Source organism: Opisthocomus hoazin, chromosome Z (genome assembly GCF_030867145.1).
Source record: "Opisthocomus hoazin isolate bOpiHoa1 chromosome Z, bOpiHoa1.hap1, whole genome shotgun sequence".
Classification (NCBI taxonomy): Eukaryota; Metazoa; Chordata; class Aves; order Opisthocomiformes; family Opisthocomidae; genus Opisthocomus; species Opisthocomus hoazin.
The window spans coordinates 53,858,116-53,875,894 of record NC_134454.1 but is presented as its reverse complement, the minus strand read 5'-3'; the positions used below and the strand labels follow the sequence as shown (position 1 = coordinate 53,875,894).

The window sequence follows — 17,779 nt, the reverse complement described above, 5'->3', positions numbered from 1 at the left end:
TTAGTTATTGCTGTAATTAGAAGGTGACCTTGTAGAGTTGCAGGTGAAAGGTTAGTACTATGTTCTTATAGATGTCGTCTGTGCTTAAGCCTACCTGCGTCCTCGTTGCTTACTCGGATATACCAACTTCTTTTACGATAACTTGCATCAGCAGCTGGAGTACAGATAAGTGCTTGATGGCCCGACAGAAATGCCAGCAAACAACAGTCTGCTTAAAGGGAGCAAAGGAAAGCGTTATCAGTGAACTTCAAAGTTTTTTTCCTTTTGCTTACAAAACTTACTCCAATGGATCTGTTATAAGACAGCCGAACAGAGCCAGTACACTGACTACGCCATTCTGTCCACATCTTCACCATCAGATCTGGGCAGAGTTATTGTCAGGGTCAGCATCCAAATACAGATGTTAAATGTGCCAGATTTATCTTCCCAGTGAGGAGAACAGAGCACACAGCACACATTGCCTTGGAGGAAGACGTCTTCACTGCTGGATAATGCATAAAAGTTGCTTATGTCAGAAATGGATTGCGCATCCCACCACTAAGCTGATACTAGTGAGAAAAGTTACTACTGCAGACACTGTGTATACTTCCAATAAGGGAACACAGGCATGCTCTGGGACTTCACTTTCCAGGATGAGTTTTATGACTTAACCATGGAACTACTTTACAGCAACAAAATTACCATTTTCCTACTTTTTGTATTAAAGCGAAATCAGCTACTCCACTGCAGCATAAAATGCTCTTCTCCGTTTCTTCTTTTTTCTTTTGAACCCGAGAATGCCCTGTAACTGGATATTTGACGAGAGCGTGTCTGGTTTTGATACTGTTGTAGCTAGAGTGTTTTAGAACAAGTAGTAGTACTGAAACTGGTATTTGATGCTATGATGGTCTTAATCTCACTGTCTGCTTTGTCATCTGGACAAAGGCTGTATTTGGGAAGACTTCCTGAAATAACTGATATCAGTAGATCTGTGGAGGTAATCGTGGAATGAGAGATCCCTCGTTGTCCTGTAAAACCATGATCTGTATCATATGTAAATTGCCCGCAAGTGGGATATGAGCCAGTACTCAAAAGTAAGTCTGAAAGCTCCCCTGAGCTTTGTTCTTTTAATAATTCGTATAGTGCCTATAATCTTTCAGGAACCCTAATTCTTTTGAGCCTCACTAGCACTCAAAGGAGGGTAAGGTTGTATTGACAAAGGGGTGTGGGTGTAGTACTTACACTTGAGTGCAAACACTGTGGTACATCTTCTTTTGCAAAGAGTAAGAACGTAGGTGCAAAATCTTTCAGATCCCGCTCCCTGCCACCCAACTTGGAGATTGATACATATTCCTAAAATAAAGGGCTAACTCCCATGGCACTGCTGGTCACAGTTTCAATACAGTGGTACTGGGCTCTTTCTCAAAGCGTTTTGTGTTCTATAGTGGCTAAACATAAGCCATTCACAAAGCTGCTGTCATTTGCTCTTTCAGTTTGAAGTAACAAACAACTACAAATAGTACACCCATATTCCAAGAAAGAAACACGATTGCTTCACATGACACTGATCCTATTTTAAAGTTTGGCTGTTAGACTGAGATGTTCTTAATGTACCCGTAAACAGACTGTTCTGGGAAGAGTCTTCCTCTGTCCTGAACAAGTTTACCAGGTGATGGGGACTTTGTTTTAGTCAGGGAAAGAAAAGGAGCATACAGACAAATGAGGAAATGAAAGCAGCTAGGTGACTATAAACTGCTTGGTCGTCCTCAATCTGTGAAACACTTGCCTACCTAACGTTATGTCTATGCAATGCTCTGTTCCACAGATTCTGTGCAAACTTACTGACACTGTTAAACCTGAAATCCAGAGTATAATGACGAGCTTCCTGGGGAGTTTCCACCCTGTTGCTTCAAGGCTGATGAGCTGCCATGTGACTTGGATGGTTGTGGCGCATAAGGATGCCGTGGGTTGAGAAGCGCTGGCTGGCTCCCTGGCACTCAGCCCTGCGAAAACTGCTGTTCATAATCAGTTACTCTGCCGTGTGTTTTGGAGGTCGTTATTCACAAGTGTAAGGGCATGCCTTACACGCTTGCTTCTGTTTGTCACGTCTCTTCATCTCAGTTACTTTAGGGATATTTTATAAGCGTTTGGCTTGTGTCTGGTATCATTGCACAGTGAGTCAAAATGCATGTTAGTTTCTCAGCTCTACAATATCACCTGATGCGTATGCTTGAAGAAGGAAATGTGCAGCAGAGAAGGAAATTGGTTTGTTGCAGGTATCCAGGTGGGTTAAGTAGCAATGATTCAGCAAGAAAAAATACTTTGCTCTCTGTATAGATGTGTGATTTTTATGTTTGTTTTATTAGTTTCTCAGCCAGCCAAACAATGGAAAGGTGTTCTCTCACAAATGACCCATTACTGAGTCCCTTGATCTTTTTCGTAATTAAACACCCAGGAAATTTGATGAACTGTGCTCTGGTTCAGGAGACACAAAGGGCTCTGGCAGTACACCTGAAAGTCCCTGGATGCCACTGGAATTATGACAAACCTGAACAGTTAACTGAGGGGAACACTTAGAAAACCTGAACTGGAAAAATAATGAGAGTGACTACCTGTGGAAATGTTGAAACATTCCAGAAGCAAAGTTCTCTCTGTGAGTGCAGTAAGGATTAGTTATCACCACAGAGGGGTCAATATCTAACACAAGAGTTTTAAATGCCACTCGACAGCCCTGAGTTGCCCCTTAATCTACTGTAAACCCTTCAACAGAATGTGCTTCAGTCATTAAATTGCCTACTGTAGTAGTAATTTAGTGATGGCCAAAGAAGAAATGGGTTGGGTTTCTTTTTTTTTCCACTAGACTGAAGAAAATATAGACACTGTTTCTTCTTAAAAGGGCACATCAGCACAACGAAACAGAACCAAGGACCAGATTTCTGACTCTTACAAAGAATAGAATTCATTGGAAAAAGCAAGTCTTGGTATGTGGGATGCAAAATAGCACAGTATCGGCAGCCTGTGATTTAAATGAAGTGAAAATAGATGTAAAACTGCTAAAGGTAGCAGTACTGAAATAAATGCAAAAATCTGAAATTACCTACACTGGCAACCCAAAACACTGTCTTGGCTGCTTATTGATGTAGATACAAACCTACCATTAAAAAAAAAAACGTTGGTTATTGAAATGACTAGAGTCACAGCTTCCTGAAGAGGCTGTGTCTCCCTCTTGCCTTTTGTACTAGATGGTAAGATGTAGATTTTCATGCCAGTTTCATTCCAGTGTGTGTTTCTCCTGTAAACTCATGGCCAGTATTGTGGCAGTTTTGGAAGTTGGGTTTCTCATGTGAATGTTGGCTTGGCTCAAGCTCCTTAAGTGAGTTACCTGTATCCTTACTAAACCTCCTTGTAGTCCTAGGTTTTTTCTCACTGTATCAACAACCAGCTCACAGCATTTGTTCCCAAGTAGCAATAAGCCTGGCTATCACAAACTGAGGTTTATTTATTACGGAGGCAAAATAAAAAATGAATAAGGTAATTACAACTACTCTTGCACCTGAGTACAAGCATGCAGGGTAGACTGTATTGTATAATTAGTCCTGACCCAAGGCAGGTTAAGTCTTGCACTTAACTGACCCTATGGGCACCTGAGAGGGTTGTAGGGTGAGGTGCCTTTCTCTCTGCAGGCTTTTCACAGGGAGGTTAACCATGGCCCGTGCCAAGTGAAGGCATTTCCAGAGCCTCCCTCCTCCTCCTGAGTTCCTTGTTGGGATGCCTCTAATGCAAAATGACTACCATTGCAGCGTGATGCTATTTTTAATCCATACACAGGTGACAACATTTCTGAATTACATTACTGTGACTATGGAGCACATTCGTTCTTTGTTTTGTTTGCTTTTTTAATTGCTGTGCATGTATTTTGTTTGAAAATATGCATGGGGGTTGTGTATCAAGGAATTTTCTATATAAAATAAAATGTGCCTTCATCTTTTCCATTTTTTCCCACTTAAGATTCCATATCCCAAAGGATTCGGCTGAACACACAACTGATGTTTGCAATGCCATATACTACTGTAGTTGCAAAGTGACCATCTCTGTATAAGACCAGCCTGAATATCAGTGTAAGATGACCTTCTATAATGACAGACAAAGGCTGCATTGCACATGAAAAATGTTTAAAACTAAGGAAAGGCTTAGAGTTACTGACTGCGAAATAGCCAGGTATACTTGCCAGATATACTTACCTGATTGGACTTAAGACCCCTTAGCTGCCCACTGCTTCACTTGCTGAACTACTTTAAAGTGTGTCTGCATCTGAATTGGTTTCACTCTCTTCCATACCGGTGGCTAGCCAGCTGTCACCATTATCGGTTAGTTGTTAGGGAAAAATCAACAGGTTTAAAATGCTTTGGTTGGGGGGGCATTAGGTTTTTGAGGTTGTTTGGACAGGGCTGTACGCACTGTTGATCGTAAAGTAACTTTTAACCTGCTCTTCCTGGTTCATCTGTCTCCAGGTTCTTCCTATAGCTCCTGTTGATGGTACGATAATGAAATCAATATAAACAGAGGCAACCTGACCTAAAGGATAAAGTGAAGCCACGATTCAGTATGGGGCCCTGCTCACAGCAGAACTTCTCTCTTCTTTCACCTTCATTTTCCCACTGCAACCATCGATATCTCAATGCCTTTATCCCATGTCTGAGAGGTGTCATTAAATGTTAGCTGGGCATATTTAGAGATGTGTATTTGGACATGCCTTTATTGGTTGATTTTATTTTCAGATTTCACTGACAGTGGCCTTTACATGCAGTTAAAGTATTTTGTTTTCTGAAAGCATGTTGGCGATGATGTATGACAGCTTGTTGGTGTACTCTGGTGAGAGGTGTTAGGAGCACAACGTGTGTGCCGAGCTACTGCATGGCAAACAAGTAGGTGGAGAAATGCTCCCTACAGCTCAGACCTTTCACCTTTGGGGACCTACAGTGCCCCTCACTAGTATTTTTGCAATATAGCAAGACAGGATGAAGTCCCATTGTGAATACTCACTTGTAACACCACCAAGGTTGTAACATAGGAAAGAGAGGAAAAGAAAAGCAATTAATTCACTGTTCCTCGTTCCTGTTTATCTACTCTTCACCATAGTGTACATTTATATTCATATTGTTTAAAACCCACCCAACCTGCCTCATTTGCTAATGAGGGTTTTCCTTGAGCAGACAGCATTTTTGCTGTAGATTTGATTGAAGTTTACTTTAGTAGGACAGCAAGAAGTTGGGCGCATGATGAATGTGCCCCGAGTTCCCAAGGGAGCCTGTGAAATGGTTTGTGCACAGCACCATTTGACTTTGATAATGCTTCTGGGAGATGAAGTCAGACTATGTTTAAACAGGATTAGGCTAAAGTAGATTTTCCTTAGTTGCATTTTAAGTAGCATGGGATTTATGAGGGGAAAGTAGGTTTATGACCCTGGAAAAATCTTGATCCCTTTCAGTCTTGTTACAGTCTTCAGACTGAGACTGAGCTGGTTCCTTTGATTGCTATACTCGCCTTATCTGATGGATAATATCCATATGGATTTGTGTATTTCTACTAGAATCTCACCTTCTGACTGACCTTGTAGGACCAAAGAGTTGCATGTTTTGCTGCCAGTTCAGTCACCACAACAGCTCGTGGAAAATTCACCGAGTGCCAGAATTAGTGCAAAGAGGAGGAAGGGACAGGCAGGAGAGGTGTGACCACCACACACAGATTTGCATAGGTTGCTGAAGGAATTGCAGTTTTGATCTGGGTGCCAAGACGAATTGGCTGGTAGCTTCAAGCATATAGCAAAGGTTGGCATGTGCCATCATGGCTTCAAGGTTTACTAGCTGAATCCGAGCCCTTAGCCTGCAGGTTGCAGAAATGGGTTTCCATTTGATTTGAGGTGATATTTTTGCTGATATTAGTAATTTAGTCTCTTTCATGTAAGCACCTAGCAGTAAAAAAGGACCAGCAGTGGGAATAGTTCCCTGTCTCCTCAGCAAGATTTTCTAAGCTACAGTTTGGAAACCATATTATGTTAGGAAATGGCCTCGAGGTACAAGTTAATTTACTCAGCTTTCACATAAGCAGAGGTTGTTGTGTTTAACGGTTTGTCATCTGGTGAGGGTGAATCACAGGTCAGCACAGAGTCATTTCTCAGTGTCGACCAGCCTTCAGTAAACAGAGGCATTTAACACTCATCTGCAAATAGGTGCTGGAGACCAAAGGTTATATAAGTGAATAGTAACATTAGGACTTTTACAGCCCTCTTTTTCTTTGTTACCCAGAGCCCTTCATGGCGGTGGGTGAGGGTTGCTGTCCCCACTGCACAGAGGTGAAGAGGAAGCACGAAAGGGGTCAGCGAGGACACAGCCCTGCGGTCCTGGCTCCAGCTGAGCCATGTTACCAGGCTACTGCCACCCTCCACCCTAACATATGCAATTGCTCCTTGATTTGTTTTTGTCTGAGTGATACAAGTTAAAAAGCTACATTTTAAAGAGCAATACCACAGATCACAGAGAGCGTGGTTGAGTTACGCTGCCAGGAGCAGAGGTACAACATCTGGGGATGCCCCAAGCGCAGACCAAACACATCTTTCAGCGAGAGGAGCACACCATCCGTGTCCAGAACTGCTCCTGGCTGCGTAAAACAGCAGCGACAGTGGCAGGGTCCAGACCCAGCTCTCCTTGCCGCTTCAGGGGTGCCTCTGCTGCATCCCTGCTTCTCCCAGACTCTGGGGTGGCTATATGTCTTCTTCCCCTCCCCGAGGGCAGGGGAGGCCAGGGGAGGTGCAGCAGCCCTCTGGTTGGGGCTTGAGCAGGCCCCATGCAAGCCACTCATCCATCGCGTTTTGCTAGCAGGCAAAAACAGATGAAGCCTAGAGGTAACCCTTCCTGCTTCTACCTTACAGCTAGCACTGCCACAAAATATTTATGTGCTCCAGTATGCTTCTGTGGAGGCTAAAATCCGCCCACCACCACACTTTGTCCTTGATCAGGCTATTAAAAATCTTCAATCGCTGGCACCTCACCTCAGGAAACAACTGTGTCACACCCACATCAGCAATAGGCAAGAATACCCGTACTGCGTTACACTTCTGCTCCCGGACCTCAGAAACACTCTGACTTACTCTGTAACTCCCTGCAGTAGCTTTGGCTGGCCTTTGCTTTCCTCTTTCATTTCATGCCCCCCCTCCTTCTGGTACCACTTTAAGAGTCTGAAGAAAACCTGTCTGTGGTTTTCTTAAAGCAGTTCACAAAACTTGAAAAGCTGCTGGGGGAGGGGGGATGTTATTTTCTAACTAACCACGGTAAAATGTTATGCCAAGAACATACCTTTGCAGAGCTTACTAGCACTGGAGAAAGTTCATATATGCACAGCCTGCTTCTGAGTGTAAGTAGCATGCTGGTTTGGGCTACAAATAGAGGGTTATTTTTAAAAAAGCTGACACAAAAATGTCACTATTGACTGCAAGTCCTAAGCAGTCAGGGTAACTTCCACTTTTTTTCTGCTAACTATGCCTTTTTTTAGGGCATGTTTTACTAGCCTCAGTTAAGTTGCTGACTTCTGTGTATTTTCTTGACAAAACACAATTTAGATAGGTGGAGTACAGGCAAAAAGATTGTGTGAAATCCCTGTGTTTTCTCAAACCTGGTCATTGTGGTTTTTTAAAAGTCTGTTGTTCAAACGCACCCCGTTGGTGCGCAGCTCTGTTCTAGGTGAGAGCTGGATCTAAAAATCCCTCCCCCTCGCTCTCCCACTTGAGTTGTTCGAGTGCTGTTCCTAGAGAAGTGAAGCCGTGTGTTTTTCAGAGATCAGATGCATGCTTCTCTGTTTTTAAAACCTTTTGTGTATGCAGGTTTACAGCCACAAGCATAGTGCACAGCTTTTTTGTTTCCTGCTTGAGGGAAAGAGCCATTCTCAGCCCACAAAGGCAGTAACAGTAACCAGCTCAGGAGTCTGATTCAGCTGAGATTAACCTGCGGCTAACCACAGTCTTCCCCATGCCTCAGCTCCCCGCTGACACATCGGAAAGTCATTGCCGGGTAGGTCCCAGCCCTTCGCAAGATCTGCTGGAGAGAAAGGGTGGCCAGGACAGCCCGGCAGCGCCTCCCTGCTGCAGTTTGAGCCCTGATGCTGCTGTCCCCACGCGACCAGGTGTCCCAGCGACCATCCCTCTCAGTAGCCCAGTTCAGATTCCTGGTGGCCCTCCAGCAGCCCCGTGCTGGCTGGCAGGGATGCGGGACTCCTGGCTGTACCCGCTGCAGTGGCATCCCTGGCCCATCCTGGCCTGTCCCAGCAATGCCTCCTCCAGCCATGGCAAGTCTCTCCCTTCAGTGACTCAGCATATCTGAATAATAGCCTTTTTTCCCCTCCTCCTTGTGTATTCACAAGTAATTTCAATGTAAGGAAACTGCATTTAGAAGGAAATTAAAATAAAAGAATCTAACTGGTGTCTTCAGGTTCCCGTTTCTCAAGGCTACAAACTATGGACAAACCTGCCCCATTTGTTTAGTTAAAGAAATCATCAGGCACATCAGCTAGTTCCAGAACAAGCTTTCAGGGCCAAGTAAATATTTTTGGACAGGTGTGTTTATTTTGTCTGCACTGGCAGTGCCAAGCTCCAGCAGCATGAAAGCAGACCGCCTTGATGGTGTGCTGGTGAGCACCAGAGCTCAGAGGGACTTCGAGTAGCCCAAAAGGCTATCCAAAGGGCAGGGCTATTCGCGGCTCCCCGGGGGCTGTCTATGCCGCACCACCACCCTGGATGCGGAGTTTCAGCAGTGTGTGGATGTGGTCAGCTGCTACGGCCCTGCCTAGAACAGCCCAGCCCCTGTCAGGTGCATGGCGAAGGGGGTGAGCATTTATGCCCATCGCGCTGCCTCTGCTCGTCCCTGGGGTGCTGAGGCGGGAGACTAAAAGATGGAGAAAATGCTTGAGGTCAGCCAGGCAGAGCTGAGCCTGCATGGGGTCAGGACAGCGTCCTCTCCACCAGCATTGCTCCAGCACAAGCAGTCTCACAGCCCCACACTCGCTGCAAGTGCCAGGGAAGGCTGAATTTCCCCAAGGGATGGTGACCTTGCTGCTACCTGTGCTCAGAGGGAAGGCACAGATGTGCCACCAAAGCCAGCACAAAGCCTTGCAAGGTGCCACGTGGATCACTCCAGTGAGGAAACGTATCTCAGGTCCCTTTTTTCATTTTCAGCGTGACATTTTTCCTTTAAAAGTGTTAAAAGATGGATTTTCTGCAATACACAATTGTCGTTTATAGGGTCTCCACATGAATTTTTGCCCGTATCTGACCTGGCTTGTAAGATTTTACAGCAAAGTTTTTCCTGGATGCCCATGCAAACTGCAAGGGGAATACTATGAAAAAATAAGGGAAAAATGCAAAAATTATTTCTTGGCAGGGAAAGGGGGGAGTACTTTTTTTTTCCTCTCTGTTTTGTTATTCTATAGACATTTGCAACCAGGAATTTCACGTCATGTTTAGGTGATCTGACATGCAAGCAGCAATAAGTAAAGAGCATTTGTTCTGTTTTTATGATGATATGATAAAATGTTAAACTAGGAGTCTCAAAGTCCGGTGTACAAATATTTTAACCTCTGGTGTCGTGTTCAGCTGACGTGGCTGTTATCTGATTATTAGTATGCATTTGTGTGGGCAGTGGAGGAATCTGCTTTTTAAATACCTCTTTGAAATCCATTAGCTCAGCCCACTTATTTTGGAGTTAAACATGTAGAGATCTAGTGAACTCAGTGAGTTGCCATCTCAGCAAATGCAAAAGACTATTCAGTGCATTTAGCACTAATATCACATATACAATTAACACTTCAGAAGCCTGGCTGAACAACAGAATCACCCAAAGCAATTATTTAGGTGATATCAGTAGCTAGGGTGCAGTGTTCTTTGCTGAACAAGGAAGAGTCTCCTTTAAAAGCATCTCCTTCCTATGCTGCAGAGGCTTGAAGCAGCTGGTAAAATTATGCCTGCAGAAAGGTTTAACTCTCCCAAAGCAGCACGAACATTACAGAGAGGAGCAATACGATGCAGTCTTTCACCACCTATCAGAGCACGTTGCTTAGACCTTTGCAAGCAGTCAGCGGTGGCTTTCTTTTCTCCAGAGAGGAGCAGAGTTGGCAGGTGAATCCTCGAAGTCAAGGGGGATGCACATCATTATATCCTCTCTCTTGGCAGAGAAGCAGCAGTGTCCAGCTGGTCTTTCCTGGGCTCTGCCAAAGACAGAAAAAGCAATGGGGCCGTGCTGATTTTCTTGCCCTCAAGTGTAAAAGGATGAGCAGGTCTCATTAAAGAACTGTCATGGTAATTACAATGTAGTTCTTGGTATGTCGAGGACCTTCTTCCACAAGAGAAGGCCAGCTGAAGTTTTCATGGTCTTTGCATCTATGAGAATGTTGGAGCTGCATGGTGATACTGGTTTTGGAAAACAAGTTAAAGACGGTTACACTTGCTTTATACTGATACCATGCAATTCATCTATCTGTTCCACATTTGTCACCACAGTATCTGAATGTTTACCTTGTTGTACTTGGAGGACAATTTAGAAAACAAGTGTAACTGTTCTGAGTGCTCATGTGAATAACAGAAGTAAGTATGAATAATGATCCAAAGTGTTATTTTGTACTTTTTGTGCATCTGTTTGCGGTCAAGCTATTTGACCTTTGAATCCGCCAGGACCGGAGCTCAAGTATGTCTGTAGTTTGATGCAGATTTTTAAACCTGTCCCCGAACAGAAAGCTTTGGTAGTGTTCACAGACTGCACATCAGCAGAAAATCACGAAACATCTCTGGAAGGAGTTGTGAAGGGTGACACTGCTGCCAGCTGTGGTGCCCGTTCCTCTCATGTCCTTATTAGGAGGGTAAAACACGTATGTTCTTATTGTACTCTTTTAAAGGATTTTTAAGGTATTTTAGAGGATTTTAAAGGTTGTACTCCTTTAAATGATTTTACTCTTAAAAGGATCTCTTTTAAGAATCAGGTTGTATGTACATAAGGAAATATCCTCTCTCCGCTTTTTCTGTGCCCTGGCATACAGTTACTGCTCTCTTCTTCATAGCGGCTCTCATCCCACACACCACATTTGTACACGGAGGAAGAAACCGTGGACACTTGATACTGTTAATCAGTCTTGGATCAAGATAATGACTTTAGCTGTACAATATTTTTTCTGAAGTCTGGCCAACCTTGAATCTGACACTGTCCTTCAGCAATGCGCAACTCCACACGTCTATCAGCCTTGGCTGAGAGACCAGACATTTCTGTAGCAGCGGGCAAATCCCAAGCTGTTTGGCCCTTGCACAGCATGTACAAAATGTTCTGCTTCTTCCAGCTCTAGGAAATGGTCTGTTTGGTTTAGGGGACAGGTAGGACTGGCTGTTACTCCACGCTTTCTGTGAAACCAGCCCAGTCTACTTCATGTGTAATTTGCTGTCCAGCCTTAAGCCTTCTCTGTCAAACCAAATGCTAAATAAATACATGAAAACACACTTTTGATAAATCCAAGCCAAAATGATGAGAAGCACAAAACATTCCTATTTTTCCTTGAAACTGATTTTAAGGACAGAGATGCAAATGGAAAAGGTGGCACTATATTATTCACTGTAGTTTGCAGTCAAGGAAGCAGGGATGTGTTTAGGCACCCAGTTTAAAACAAACAGAAGAAATTATTGTGCCACCCAACACATAATGAACAGGGATGATTTACAGTCACTAGATGTCACAGAGAGCAAAAGTTTAAATGTTTCAGAAACGGATTAGACAAACTAAGGAGCTAAACCCAACTTCCTTGCTGCAATGTTGGCCTTAAACTTCTTTGACTTGTTGGCTGAAAGAGGAGGAGACTATGAGGGCAGGCTCGTGCTGTGTCTTGCTGTCCTTGTGCACATCCATGTTTATTAACTTTACTAAAAACAGGACAGTTGTGCTAGGTAAACCTTTGGTCTGACCCAGCTCAGTCTCTTTCACATACTTCTGTAACGAAGAGCACAGACATCCCTGCAGAAGGACGATGCAGTGAGCAGTAGCTGGTGTGCCATTGAGGACATACCCACTCTCCATGTGAAGAACATAACACTGTCAGCAGCTCTGGGGTTCCTGAGCCCACTCCACTTAGCTGTAGTTTCTTCCAAATCATTTATTTTAAATCAGGGAGAAAGGGGTGGGGTTTTTTTGGTCTGAAGATGGAAGGGCCAGGGTCATCAGTGTGATGACTGAAGTCCTCTGTGGATTCACAGAAAAGGTATTATGTAGGAGCAAGAGTTGTTCAAGCCACCTTGATGCCTAGTTAGTCCCACAACAGCCTAATATGTCCAGCAGGATTTATGGATAATATTTGCCAAGAGAAAATCAATTCTATTCACAATGGGTGAAATTTCACTTTATTTCTTCTTTTTTTATCTATACTTTTTGTTCAGTTGTATTTCAGTTAGCAAAGGCTACTAAACAATCATTAGCTCGCAGCAACTTTCTGCTGCTGACCACCTAAGCTGGATTTAGTAGATACCCTAGAAGTGACACTTCACGAACTAATTATAGGAGCAGCTGTTTTTCAGCATCCCAGAAAAGTTATTCCAGACTACACAGGGATACAGAAAACTACCATCCCTGTGATCTCTCAGCTGAGCACTTACCTCACTTTGTTGCGTAGAGATATGAACTTGAAGTCCATGCTGTATACATCTTGCCAGTTGTGAAAATTCCTACAGAAGAACATTTTACCTAAATGATGGTTAAACTGCACTGGAATTCATGAAAAATTGGAAATAACACTTTTGTTAAAAGACATTTCTGCACCAGAAAATGTTTCATGTCAAATTTTACAAGCAGGTCTATGACGCATGTTGCAAGCAGCGCAATTGCCTGGCTCTTCTTTCAGGGAAAAGCTGAGCTGATGTTGCTGACTGCAAGGAAGAATCATTTCACATCTTTGTTGCTTGTATTTAGGGTAACCAGGGGTAGGAGGCCGTGGGTTTGGTGGGGAAGTGATCAATTTCTGCAGTGCCATCTCCTCACAGGACGCTCCCTTTGCAAGTCCCGATCATTTCAGGTGACCCCAAGCCCAGCCTGTGCCCAGGTGAAGAGCAGGAAGGGTGCCCTGGACCCCATTCTCCCAGTGGTTTACATGCTGCCTTCATGGCCTTCATACCTGAAATCACCCATCAGTTTAATGAGGTGATGTGACAATGAGTTAGCACCATTTGCTTTCCTGTGTTTCACAAAGTTTTGGTTTTTGACTGTACTGACAGTCTGTTTCACTCTTTCTGCACAGCCAGTTGTGCCTGAAGGCTTGCATTTCATTACAGTTTACCAACCTGGCTAGAAACAAAAGCCACCCATGCCAGCATTAACAACAGATGCTCTTTACTCAAGTGGGGATTAAAAATGCTCCTAAAAGCATATATAAAATAAATTCTGTTGTAATCCATTGTTCCTGTTTGACTTTATGCCAAGGTTTGACCCAGCCAGCAACTCGGCACCCGACAGCCGCTCGCTCACCCGTCCCCTCCCCCACAGCTGGATGGGGAGGAGAGTGGACAAACGGGAAAACTCGTTTGTTGAGATAAAGACAGTTTAATAAGACAACAAATGAATACTAATACTAACAATACTAATATTGATAATGGATATGCAAAACAAATTATACATAATACAATTTTCTCACACTTAATGACCAATTCACAGTCAGTCCCCGAGCAGCAATCGCAGAACCCAGAACCCACAGATATAGCGAATTTCGCAGCTTCCCACACACACCAACAAAAGACCGAACTCGCAGACCAAGTTCAAACTCCCCCCAAAAAAACAAATCAAAAGAGTATTCAAACCCATGGAAAAGAGAATGAAAAAATAGGATTCCTGCCCCCCCTCGGCCAACTGCCATTCATAAACTGAGCACCATGTCCATGGTATGGAATATTTCCATTGTCCAGCTTGGGCTAGTTGTCTGGTGGTGCTCCTTCCCTGCTCCTTCACACCTGCTCATTAGCTGGTTATGGGAGACTGGAAAAAGTCCTTGATTTCACAGGAACAACTGAAAACATCAGTGTTATCAACATTCTTCTGGTACTAAATCCAAAACACAGCAGCTACTGGGAGGAAAATTAACTCTATCCCAGCCAAAACCAGGACACTTTATCTTTCTTGTTTGGGTTAAAATGGAGCAAAAATGCTGGAACATTACTATAAAAGTAGCCATTCTTGGAGACCACAGTTGCACTGAATAAAAGGACTAGAAGAGCCGGCTGACCTTTCCTCCCATAAGGAAAGCTCACATTTGTACTGAGTTTGGTTTTCTTCCTCAAGCTTCCCCTTTACGGAGGGAGAAATCCGCCCGTTCCTCCCAGTGGGACACCATTGGCATCTGAGCAGCACCAGGCCCTCCCGGCAGCCTTGGTGAGTCAAGTTTCCACACTCTTAGCAGCTTGCATCAAAGTTCAGTCCTGGTTTTCCTCTTGGAAATCCACTACATTAACTTTTCTGAGAGGGACTAATTTGGGAGGCATTTATTGCTCTCAGCCTAGTGCTGCTGTGACCCCGTAAAGGATTTCCTTGAGCTCACAGGCCATCATCAAACAGTCTTTCAAGGGAAAAATAATCTAGAAGAAGAATCCCTGAGGCTGCATTACGGGTGAAATGCACTTATGATGTGCTCACCTTAAAATTGCATCTACTTTCTTCTCGCCTAGCAGCATCTCTCTTTGTGGGAAAAGGTTACCAAACCAGTTCCAGGTCCTTTAAATTAAATCACACTTTTGCAAGGAAGACCTAGAAAATTACGAAGAGGGTCAGCTCCAAGCACAGCATACCAGAGCCTACTGCTACTGTCCTGTGGGGGAGCTCAGCCACAAAGCCTGGCACTGATCCTGTAGCCACACAGGTGCGATGGTGCTGGTGACTCTCACACTCATGGGTTCACCACATTTCGTGCTTTAACAGGCTGTAGCCTTCAGAATTGAAGCCTATGTAGCATCTGCTCTTTGGACAATAACCATCAGGTAACTCCACAGATCCTAGAGGGTCCACATTACTGGGTTTTGTTGTTGTTGTTGTAGTGGTTTTAATTTAAATGCAATTTTCATGGCCTAAACACCAAGGAACTGAGTGTTCCTTTTGGCATGTTGTGTCCTCTTCTCCAGTGCAGACCTCAACACTGCAAGAAGGCTGGAGGACTGTTCAAAGAAGTACTACAGCTGTCAGACACTGTAGCACTTAAGACTCTAATACCTTTGCCTACTCTGGATTTCAGCTATTACTCCAACTATCTGTATAGGTCAGACTGTTTTAAATGGAAGGTTTATATGTCACTGGCGTCAAAATTGTGAAATGGCAGTGAGTGTGTAGGGCAATGGCTGTATGTTGCTTGCAGTCTCTTCTCTAGGTGATGCACTCTGAAGGAGTGGAGATGCTCACGGAAGGTGGTGGCACCTGAGGGGACATTTATCAGAGGGCTGTGGCTTCCTGGGAGGCTAGGAAGGCTGCAGGTGCCCTGGCAGCCCAGCCTCGAGGAGACACACGCCAGGAGAAGAGGCAGAGAAGCTGTGCAGAGGCAGGGGGAGAGCAGTGCAGGGGGGTACCACCTCCAGTCACAGCCTGCCCCCCGCTGCCCCTGCCCCTGGGCTGCTCCCACTGGTCTGAAACACCTCTGTGAGATACAGCTTTGGAAATACAGTAGGGAAAAGGCTTGTTTCTTCAATTTGCCCCCCCACAAACACTCTTCCTTTCATTATTTCTTTATTATTTCTTTTGTTTTTCCTTTCCTTTTCTCTCTGAAACTCCTCAAAGGGTTTTACGAAGAGGGGTAATATTCCTAACCACTGTTCTTTTTAAAGAGAGCAAAAGCTGAAGTGCAGGGGTTTATGAAGGTTGCTCATGCCATGTCCCACCTCACACTGCCTCACCTTGTCTCAGTCCCACGTCGACCCTACAGCGAGATGCGGCAGCTGCTACATGGCAGCAGCAGCTCCCAGATCAGGCAGAGGTGCAGCCGAGAGCTGTCTGTACGCAAGAACTGCTTTGAGACAGCTTTGGAAGTGCAAGTATAGCAATCTGAAAGTAATTTTATTCTTGACAGTTTGAGATGGTGTTGAGGTGAGGATGCCCTAGTGACAGGGGCACCAGTGCTGGAGTGCAGGAAACCGTGGTCAGCTCCCTGCTCTCTGAGAGGCCTCCAGTGAGAGTTTGGGTGCTTGTGTAGGCTGGCTGAGTGACGGGGTGTCCAAGTGACCTCCCAAACTGTTAGCACAGTGTTCAGCACAGCACTGCGCTTGAGGGAACAAGCCCTCATAATAAGCCAAGATATCAACTGCTCAGCATGTTTGTGGTGTCACGCTGCTCTTACCTACCGTGCCTGGAACAACTCCAGCCCTAACCACTCCAACTCTTCGCATGTCGTGGCTTTCACCAAGACTTTCAGCCCCGCAGGTGGGTATTTGATGAAGGCATGGCCTCGCGGTATGCCTCAGCCACCCCTCTCTCAGGGCCTGGAGAGGTCAGAGCAGACGATTGCAACAGTTATTTCCTTATAGGTTTAGGCTTTAAAATCTGTGAATGTCTCTTTCTGTGACAGCATCTTCTGCACACCATTCAAATTCTCACCTTTTCCATCAAGTATCCCTCAGAGAGTGTGAATCTTTGTATAGCAATGCTGGAAATGCCCCCAACATATGCAGCCCCTCAGCTGGGGAAGGGAGGGTTGCTCAGCACTGGCTGGCGTGTGCTGCAAAACAGCGCTTTTCTCATTTGGCACATCTGTTTGCTGCTTCATAAGCCATAAAAATACAACAATGGTGACTCCTCCTCAAAAATAAAAGGTCAGGGAACAATTTTCACAGCACCAAGCTAACACAACAAACATTAGCATTGCCCACAGCTAGCTAGAAATTATATTCTGTACGATGTATCAGAGGACATGAACCCTTGACCAGTGTGCCGGGAGGTTGAGATTTGCTTAAGCAGGGGCTGAGATTAAACTTTAGCTACCATTTTAATATTTCCAGGTTCTAAGAAGCAAAATAGTTTTTATATTTTGAAATAGTACCTCTGGGACAAAATATGAAAGGAAGAGGCACCACTCACATTTCATCTAGATTTCATGGTATTTCTGGCCATATTTTTTACATTAATTCCCAAAGGACAGTTTTAAGAAGAATTAATGCAAGAATGCAGTCACAAACTCACTACTTTGGAAGGAAGACAGCTAATTACAGAGTACAAACATAGGGCAAGCAACCTTTATATTGCATTTTAACTATGCTCTTAACTCACGAACTATAAACCCATTAAGCTCAGTTATAAATGATTCAGTATCTGATCCTAAACCAAGAAGAGACTTTGTACTCTTGTTAATAGCCATGGGAGGAGACTGATGAAAATTACACTGGTAATGTGCTCCTGATTATTCAATGGCCCTTTTTTAAGCTTGCAAATTCCGTGTTCACTTGTGCACACTGTGCCTGCATCAACTTCCTGCAGTGAAACAGGTAATTATAGCCTGAAATGTACTGACAACATATTCAAAGGCTCTCAGACTTTCAAACTGTCTCACAAACCCTCTATACCGTAGCAACTGCGCTCACATCTGGGGTTTACACTGCTTCAAGTAAGTAGGTCTTAACACAGTACTCTAGCAAAATGTCACAAGAGCATTTCTTTCTGCTATTTTCCTAAATAAAATGTTAAGTAGCAGAATTCCTATGCTGAAAGCCTAAATGGGTCCTTCTATTAAGAACAGTACTCTACAAAGAAGTTTTCTTTCCCTTGTC

At 44.2% G+C, this 17,779-nt stretch overlaps 1 protein-coding gene across 1 annotated transcript in view; it reads right to left on the bottom strand.

Annotated features, from left to right (window-relative positions):
- Positions 1-13,650: 13,650 nt before the first annotated feature.
- Positions 13,651-17,779, bottom strand: part of GDA (guanine deaminase) — a 36,505-nt gene continuing 32,376 nt past the window's right edge. Inside the window, exon 14 of the mRNA XM_075411304.1 lies at positions 13,651-16,498. Within this exon, the coding sequence (XP_075267419.1) occupies positions 16,428-16,498 (71 nt within the window). The 3' untranslated portion in view covers positions 13,651-16,427. The remainder of the gene's footprint in view (positions 16,499-17,779) is intronic.